Source organism: Triticum dicoccoides, chromosome 2A (assembly GCF_002162155.2).
Source record: "Triticum dicoccoides isolate Atlit2015 ecotype Zavitan chromosome 2A, WEW_v2.0, whole genome shotgun sequence".
Classification (NCBI taxonomy): Eukaryota; Viridiplantae; Streptophyta; class Magnoliopsida; order Poales; family Poaceae; genus Triticum; species Triticum dicoccoides.
Genome location: NC_041382.1, coordinates 383,590,933 through 383,600,362, shown reverse-complemented (window position 1 = coordinate 383,600,362; position 9,430 = coordinate 383,590,933). Strand labels below are relative to the sequence as shown.

At 44.6% G+C, this 9,430-nt stretch overlaps 1 protein-coding gene across 1 annotated transcript; it reads left to right on the top strand.

Moving 5' to 3' along the window:
- Positions 1-2,581: 2,581 nt before the first annotated feature.
- LOC119354631 (uncharacterized oxidoreductase At1g06690, chloroplastic-like) lies at positions 2,582-5,400 on the top strand. The gene is made up of 10 exons (XM_037621354.1): positions 2,582-2,911; positions 3,403-3,494; positions 3,596-3,633; positions 3,725-3,886; positions 3,972-3,994; positions 4,104-4,175; positions 4,272-4,439; positions 4,655-4,737; positions 4,815-4,877; positions 5,026-5,400. The coding sequence occupies exons 1-10, from the start codon at positions 2,683-2,685 to the stop codon at positions 5,209-5,211; spliced, it is 1,116 nt and encodes a 371-aa protein (XP_037477251.1). The 5' UTR covers positions 2,582-2,682; the 3' UTR covers positions 5,212-5,400.
- Positions 5,401-9,430: the final 4,030 nt, after the last annotated feature.

The window sequence follows — 9,430 nt, the reverse complement described above, 5'->3', positions numbered from 1 at the left end:
GGCAAGGACAGGCATGGGTTCCCAAGGAATCTCCCAAAGCTTTCCATTCCGGTGCTACAAGACCAATACCACATGCTCGGCAGGACGGAGGTCATCACCGAGCCCACCATTGCGTCACGTCCAGAAGCTTTGCAGGCAAATATCATCTTTCGTCAGGATTAGATGTACTACTTGTCCTCTTTTAAATTGGTCATTGTGAAATCCCTTCCCACCTAAGCTTTGGGGAGAGGACCAAGGCCACTATAAAGATAGGTTAGCCACCACCCTGGAGGGGAACCAATCCTTTCCCCCTTACCATCATAGCCCTCACGAGGTTGTTCGTCCATTGTACTAGTTCATCCTCAGCCCCCTCGCGAGTCCAATCCACCATCAAGCGGGAGTAGGGTTTTACACCGCAAGGTGGCCCAAACCTGGGTAAACTGTCGTGTTCATCTTCTTCCTCACTTCCACGAATCCGGTTAGGCTAGGCTACGGGGCGGCAAGCTCTAGACTTGAGAGGTTGAGACCTTCGTACACGCCCCTTAGATCGAACCTTCTTGGGTCTTCGGAGCCCTGAATCCGACAGTGACTGGGCACCGCTGCTACATCGGGCCGGCCTGCTATGGCCCATCCTGCTCCCACTATCACCACAAAAAACCACACTTGTATTTCTTTAACATCATTAGTGATTAATAAAGTGTTGGTAGATCTAAAAAAACCACATGCTCGGACAAACCCTAGTCACCACCGGTCCCCTCGCCCTCTGCGCTCCCCTCCTATCTTCTCCACTTCTCTCCAAATATCTCCGTCTCCTCCGCCATGGCCAAGTCCAGCAGCGACGCGCCGGATGATGAGGAGCTCACGCTCCGCATCGCCATCCAAAACTCGCGGCCAGCTCCGCGGCGTCCGTCACCAGCTCCTCCGGGTCCCGATGTAAAAACACAGGCAATAGACAATGGGATTCAAGTCCAATAAAAATACCCAACTAACCCAAAATAGGGGAAAGTCAAAAATTCAGCGCAAAAAGTTGTGAAATAACACAAGAAAAAAGAAAGACATCACAAATCTTAACAAGACAATCAACGGTCAGAAAATCGACTTACCGATTTTAAAAACAGATGACCCAAAGTGTATTTTATTTTCTTTAGGAAAAGTTACATGACGATTTTTTTTCGAAAACATTAACGCCCACACGTGTGGTAACACTGCAACTCGCCCACACGTCTGGATCATCGTTCAGTTAAGTTTGCATGAATCTTGACACACCGAGTCAGTTTTCGCGTGCCACATAGAACAAGGCTGGTGTGTGGGCGTTGGAGAGGTCGCCCACGCTCCCCACATCACACGGTTGCCAGCTGCGCTGTGTGGGCGAACTAGTTTCTGCCCACACAGCCACCACCTAGTCAACACGCGAGTGGGAGAACTGCTTTTCGCCCACACGACAGTCGTACATTGTTGGATGGCAACTGCAGTTGCGCGTGCATGGCAACTAGGTAAACACACATGGCAACTACGATTCATTTGCTAGACGGCAACTGCGCTTGCGCGTACGTGGCAATCAGGTAAACATACATGGCAACTATGATTAACCACACGTGGCAACTAGGTAAACACACATGGCAACTATTGTTTGACCATATGTGGCAAGTAGTTAATCACACATGATAACTATGGGTCGATTACACGTGACAACTATCATAAATTAGACATGACAAGTGTAGTTAACCAAAACAGAGAGAGTTGACATGCTTTTCTAACTATATTTGCCATCCCGGATAACTACATCTGCCATCCTGGATGGCAACTAAATCGACATCTCGCGGGTATCTATTGTAGCTGCGCCAGGACGTGTGGGCATATATTGCTTGGTACCACATGCGCGGGATGGGGTTGACTAGTACTTGTTGGGCGTGTGGCACGAAGTAGCTGCGCCCATACGCGTGGACAATTCTACTCTTCGTCCACACACGGCCTGTGTGGACTACCCCCTACTCATGCCACACACGGTGTGTGGGCGAATGCCTATTATGCCACGTGTGGTGGATATCGACGTCTTTTTTTTTTTGCAAAAGTGATGGTTGATAAAGTTACATGTAAGCATTTTTATGTGTATATTGTTGATGTATAATATGTTGTCTATTCTCTTTCATCAGATCGGTCTTTTGATTGCATTGGTTAGAGCATGCACTTCTATATGGTATCAGAGCTAAGAGGTCTTAGTTCAAGACCCGGCTGGCTCAATTAAATTGAAACTCACTTTCGGTCCACGTTTAGGCCTGAGGGAGCCACACGTGAGAGAGAGTGTTGACGTATAATATACTGCCTAGTCTCTTCCATTATATTAGTTTTTTGGTTGCATTGGCTAGAGCATGTACTTTTACATATATCAACTAAATTATTACAAAAAATGTTTTCGGCTTGCCCATTTCCAAAATTGAGACAGCTTGTATTTTGAGTGGAGTGGCCCGCAACGAATCACTTCCGTTCGGAAGGCCCTGAAGAAGAGAAGAAACTAGAGCGCGGCCGGCTGAGCCCCACGCGCGCGCGCGCGGTCACCGGGGCCTCCACGTGACCCGCCCCTCTCTTCCCGTGGCCAAACAAAACGCGCGCGCTTCGCTGCCACTCGCGCGCCTCGCCAAGAACACCACCCTGCGGCGCCCACTTACCACGCCACGAGAATTCCTACCCCCGCTTCCGTCCGCGATGGCCCTGCAGGTCGCCGGCGGCGCGGGATGTTGCGGCTGCCTCCCGCTCCTCGGCCAGCGGCGAACAGCGGCGTTTCGCCCGCCCCGCGCGGTCGCGTCCGAGGGCGCGGCGGTGGAGGACGGGAGCAAGGTGATGTTGGGCGGGTCCGGCGTGGCGGTGACCAAGCTTGGCATCGGGGCCTGGTCCTGGGGCGACACCACCTACTGGAACGACTTCAAATGGGACGGTACGTTCGGCCGCGCGCAATCCAGATAACCTTCTTCCAAGTTGAACCCATAGCTCTTCTTGATCCACCTGCACCTGCGTTCATCAATTAGTTATCTCTTTCTGGTGAACTGATTTGTGCACTTCTTCATAATTAGGATTATATACTCAGCACGCTGGTTGTGTTATTCACCTGTTGCATCATTGCATTGTTGTTGGCGTTTCTTGGATGAAATTATGTTCATGCTTGCCATGCACCTGAGGTGCTTGTTGCATTGCCTGTCAAAACTTTGTGCCACAGCACATGTCACGTGTATACTCTCTAAATTTTTAGCCCCAGAAAACCTTTGACCATGAACGGTAACCAGCAAGCTGCAAAAACACCAAAAAAAATGTGTTTTAAGTCTGTAATATTGAATTCATTTCACATTGCTCTTGAGTTTTATGCCGGCACACTGATATCTGATTGCTGCTACATGTCTAACATAAACGAGCATTTTCTGAATTTCCCAGATAGGAAACTCAAGGATGCCAAGGGAGCATTCGAAGCGAGCCTTGATAGTGGAATAACCTTCTTCGACACTGCAGAAGTATATGGTGCAGGGGTAGGGATCAAGATAGTTCTTGATTACTTCTTGCTGTATTGCTCATTCTCTAGATCATTTCAGAGCAACCCTGACAACCTTCTGATGTTGATGACATTTAGGTATCGGGAGCGATAAATTCAGAAAGCCTACTGGGAAGGTATACCATGCATCATTATACACCATGCCCGTATATTTTGATAATGAAGTCTTCACAACGTCTGTTGCAAATTCCCCTTAATTCCAATCAGATTTATCAAGGAAAGGAAAGAAAAAGAAGGGGTCGAGGTGGCCATTGCAACAAAGTTTGCGGCTCTTCCATGGAGGTTTGGCCGGGGAAGTGTTATTTCTGCACTAAAGGGCTCACTTTCCCGCCTTGGTGTCTCCTCGGTTGAGTCATACCAACTCCATTGGTTAGTAGTTCATCAATATATAGCTTTAATGTTATTTGTAACTCTTCTTAGCTTGCTGAAACTGTTCTTTTCATACCCTTTTCAGGCCAGGGATATGGGGCAATGAAGGTATCCGAACCTACATAAATGAAGAATATATTTTTAGGGAACTTTAATATCTTATTTTAAACCCACTGCAGTGCAGTAAACTAATTGTTTTATTTCTTTCATAATCCAGGTTACCTTGACGGCCTTGCTGATGCTTATGAGCAAGGTCTTGTAAAATCCGTTGGAGTCTCAAACTACAGCGGTTTGTAAAAGCTGACTTTATTTCTCATTTGATGGAGCGTGTTATGCTAGCTGCTTGTTTTATGGTAAAACTAAGCTGGATCACATTCATTACCAGAGAAACGTCTGCGAGATGCTCACGAGCGCCTCAAGAAGAGGGGAGTTCCACTTGCTTCAAACCAAGTAAATTACAGTCTGATTTACAGGAACCCTGAGGAAAATGGGGTGAAGGCAGCTTGTGATGAGCTTGGTATTACTTTGATTGCATATTCCCCAATAGCCCAAGGTATAGTTACGCTTTTCTCTTTTCCTTCACCTTTGCTTGTTTGACTACTGAGCACTCAGCTCAACTAGCTTCAGGGCTCGCGCAATCGCCTGATTAGTTATGTCTTATGGTGTAGTTTATCATACTCTTAGTTTGTGTTTTATATGTAATTAGCTGTCAGCACACAAATGTGAAATATAATGCACCGTTTTGAACCCTGTTTCTTTTCTTTTCAGGTGCTTTGACAGGAAAATACACTCCAGCTAATCCCCCAACTGGACCTCGTGGACGGATATACACTTCTGACTTCCTGTCCAAGGTTGCCGCACCTTAACTTCGAACTCTCCCTTTCATCTCTGTTGCGGCTCTGCTCACTCTTGTCATTCCACAATGCAGCTCCAACCGCTTATTAACAAAATTAGGGAGATTGGAGGAAGCTATGACAAAACCCCAACTCAGGTACTGTGTTCTTTATTGCATGGTAAATTATACAGTGTTCATCCTCTATTATCAAGTCTTGCCTTATCTTAGCGATTACAAAGAAACTACACAATCATGACGACAAAACAATGGCAATATGCATCAACTGGTTTTTGTTCATGTGCAGGTGGTTCTGAACTGGCTTATTTGCCAGGGCAACGTGGTGCCGATCCCGGGGGCAAAGAACGCAGAGCAGGCCCGGGAGTTTGCCGGTGCGTTAGGGTGGCTCTTGACCGAGCAGGAGGTTGAGGAGCTGCGGTCCATGGCGCGCGAGGTGAAGCCCGTCATGGGTTTCCCAGTAGAGAAGCTGTAAATCCGCGGTCAAGTTACCCTCGTGGTTTACTGGTACACAGGATTTCCGTGATCCTAGATATAGGAGTTGTAGTTCTGCGAAAAGATGTGGAGTTGTGAAAAGAACAAAGACGTAGAAAATCATAATGGAAATAACTGTATATTCAGGCTCAACGATCAAATTACATCAAAATGATAGTTGTTTTGTTCTTTTGGTTTGTGTTCTCTGACGGATGAAATTCTGGGAAGCATTAGCTTTCTTGGTGTGTGATCTACTCCTATACGTGCATGTTTCACGGAGTGACGAGGGACCGGAGTATCTACCTCCCAAAACCCCACTCACCGTCGCCAGGCAGGGTGGGCTGTAATCGCTAGGGAGGATCTTGCCGATGATCCTCTAGATCCCTGTAACATCCCAATTTTCCTAATTTGGATGTTAGTATGTTATTCATATGCATCTCATATTTTAATTTGCATTATTTGCTTTTTCTGAAATATTCTTTTCATTATGCAACTAAAGGCAATTTATTGGAGCGGAGATAACATGACTTCTCCCTTGTTTTAAAAATGTTCATAATGTCCATAATATTATTTCCAGTTTATCTGGTATGTTCTGGTATTTTTCATTATCTCTAATATATTTTATTTGAGTCTTTTATTACTGTTTGTGTGGCCTGTTGCATAAAAACTACTCCTTCCGTCCCAAAATATAAGAACGTTTTTTACACTAGCATAGTGTAAAAAACGTTCTTATATTTTAGGACAGAGGGAGTATTTTTTAAAAATTGCATTAGAGTAGGAACTAGTGTTCCTGTAGTTTATATTAGTAGTGCTATTTTTTACTGTGTGTCTATATATATATATTTGTTTTATACTGGTGTCTTTATTTTTGTTTTATTTTTACTGTGATTTTTTAAATAGCCAGCCAGCCAGCCAGCGGGCCCAGTAGAGCGCTACACGCCCGCGGCCCAGCAACCCTGCCGCTCCAGCTTGTGCTTTTGAACCCCCTCCCACTTCCTCATCTTAGTGACGTGCTATTTTGGCTCACAGAGCACGGGAACGAGTCTCCCGAGCAGACCCGACATCGCCGGAGTTCACGTCGTCACCGCCGCCGCAGAGGACACTCGACGCTGCCTCAACCCGTCACCTCGCCCACCGGAGGAGCGCTGCCGCCGACGCCCGACCCGCCACCGCCGTTTTCCTCTGTCTTCTGGTGAGCACACACGCGCAGGAATTCTTCAACCAATCATGCGCTGCCACATGGCAGTTTACTACAGGAGATGCTACAGTACCGCAACAGTGTTTCCAGAACAGAGTTTTCTTTTTGTTTTGTTTTTCACAGATTTTCACCTATTTTTCAACTAGCTATATCTTTATTTTGTATACCCAAATTAGGTAATTCTTTTTCCTGTGAACTTACAAAAACCAGTACTTTATCATAGTACCAAAAATTCACTTGTTTGCACTGTTTAAATTTGAAACAAACCTTTCGGAGGCCATAACTTTCCAACCGTTTAACGAAACTGATGTTTCTTTTCGCGTTGTGTTTCTGGTGCATTGTACTTGTTTTTTACATGTGGTTATGCTACTGTTTTTGGATTTTTAAATGGTTTTCTTGCTGTTGGTTTTATTTTGGCTTGATTCGAACTTCGGTGATTGATTTTTTATCATGTGAAACGTGTAGATTGTCCGGAGTGCGACACGAGCTATTGTCAGGAGTGTGACTTTTTGAACCAGAACCAAGGCAAGTTACATGTTGATCATCCTTTACCTATTGTTTTCTATGCATGTAGTATATACCACACAATGAATTTATGCATGTATAGGAATACTATATTATTTTGCTATACTATCGAGCTATCTCCCGTCAATGCAGACCGTGGTAGTTGTAGCTTTGTTATGCTAGTAGATAGGGTGTTTCGTGTATACATTGAGTTTATGTGAGGATTATATATTTAATAACTTGAGTAATAATTAAGAATTTTAATTCACCTCTGGGGGAAGTGGTATTGCTTGGTGTTGAGGGAAGGCATCATGGGGTCTTGCACCATTTCTAAGGCCGTGCGCTCATGAAAGTGCACCCTAAGTGGAATGTCGCCCAGGTTCATAAAGATCAGACAAACTTAGTGACTACTAGCTTCCATGTGCGGCCACTGGCTATATGGGCTCTGGCTTAGTTGATCAGTTGTTGGAACCCTTGCCCAGACAGTGTCGACAGATGTAGCTCATGTAGGTGGGATGTGGCCGTCAGGTGGTTAAGGGAACCTCTTCTGAAAGACTTCGTCTCAATCTTCGGATTGGGTCTAGTGAGTAAAGCGTACTCTACTCCGCAGAGTATTAAAAATTAATCATGATTAGTCGTGCCCCCAGTTATGGGCAAATTTGAGCCACTATGCCATTACAGTTATTGGTTGATCTTGACAGATGTGACACTTAATATTATTTGTGGGAAAACTTAATAAAGGGTAGGTTGGAGTTGAATTTGCCAACTCAACCTTGTGTATATAATTGTAGTAATAAAAGAACTGAATAAAAATTTGACTATTAGGCAGTTATGAGGACAAAATCAGATTTCTGCAAAAATAACCCTCAAGCCTTCCTTTTGTTGTACTATGCATATACATGTAGGTCTGCTTTATTATAATCCTTTGTAACTTGCCAATACATTCAAAGTATTGACCTATATGGTTGCACCGCCTCATGTTGTAGGATATTCAGACGAAGAGTAAGGTACCGTTAGGGTTGCGAGTCTGCACTCAGCATTGCCAGTGGGCTATGATGGGACTCATCGTTATTTTTCCGCTACTTTTCCGCTCTTTGATTGAATAAAGCTAGCCAAGTGCTATGCAGATTGCTTTATTTTATACATTCTGGATCATACATTGTAATAAATGATGCACTTGCTATTCTAGTATTCATCTATACTGCGTGTGCTAGCGAGTTCGATCCAGGAACTAGCACGGTAAGCACAGAGACTCAAATCCTTCGAGGTTTGGTTGTTACAGATGGCATCAGAGCAGTGTGTTGACTGTAGGACGTGACCCTAGAAAATGGATTAGAAAAGCAATAGGAGTGAAAATTATTTTATAAGCTAGTTATACTTCTTACTATTTATTAGTTAGCCCCCTCAAGTATGTTGACCAGTTAAGTAGGAACTAGTGTTGAGACCAGCATTCATGCTTGTTTTATATTGCAACGTTATCGTGTTAGCGTATATGATTATGTCCACTTTCGTGGTATGAAAATACTAGATTGTTTGCTTGTTTGTTAAATTGCATCTTGGAGGGTCCTGTCGCAGCTTGTTGGGACAATTACTTGGTCACTTATCCCATTGCTACTATCACCTGGCCACAGTTTCATGCAGCTTTCCATGATGCACATGTGTCTGCTGGTGCTATGAGTGTAAAAAAGGAGTTTCGCAGTTTGCGCTAGGGAGGTCGAACAGTTAATGCGTATGTGGAGGAATTTAATAATCTTTCACGTTATGCTCCTAATGATGTTAACACTTATGCAGCTAGACAGGAGAAATTCTTGGAGGGCCTAAATGATGAGTTGAGCTTTTAGTTGACAGTGGCCACTTTTAATAATTGCCAGGAGCTGATTGATAATGCTATTATGCTAGAGGGGAAGCATCAGGCCATAGAGAATCGCAAGAGAAGTACAACAGCAATAACAGGTATAATTCAGGACCACAACAGAAGCCACTCACTTCATATCATGGTAATGGAGGTAATGGACATAATCATCATGGAGGTAATGATCATAATCATCATGGAAGGAATGGCCATAACCATAATGGCCACCATCATCACAATGGGCACAAGAGTAACAACGGCAATGCTAGAGGTAATGGTAATGGTAATGGAGGGAACAATAACCAGAACCACCAGGTTACACGTGCGCCAAGGGATTCGAGTCAGGTGCAGTGCTTCAGGTGTAAGGCTATGGGGCACTATGCCACAGATTGCCCGGGGCCGAAGAACTGTAGCGACCCGACCTCAGATGGTCAAGTCTCTGTGTTTAAGTGTCATCCCTGGATCGGTAATGCTGACACACACAGTACTTGAAGGATTTATAACAGAGTAGCAATCACACACTTATTACACCGGATGTCTCAAAAGAGAACTTATTACAATAAATATGGCTTAAGGCCATCTAAATAAGATAACAACGGAAGACTTGGAAGATAAAGTGAGTCCATCAACTCCAATGGCATAGCTGAGTGCATGACAAACGACCTA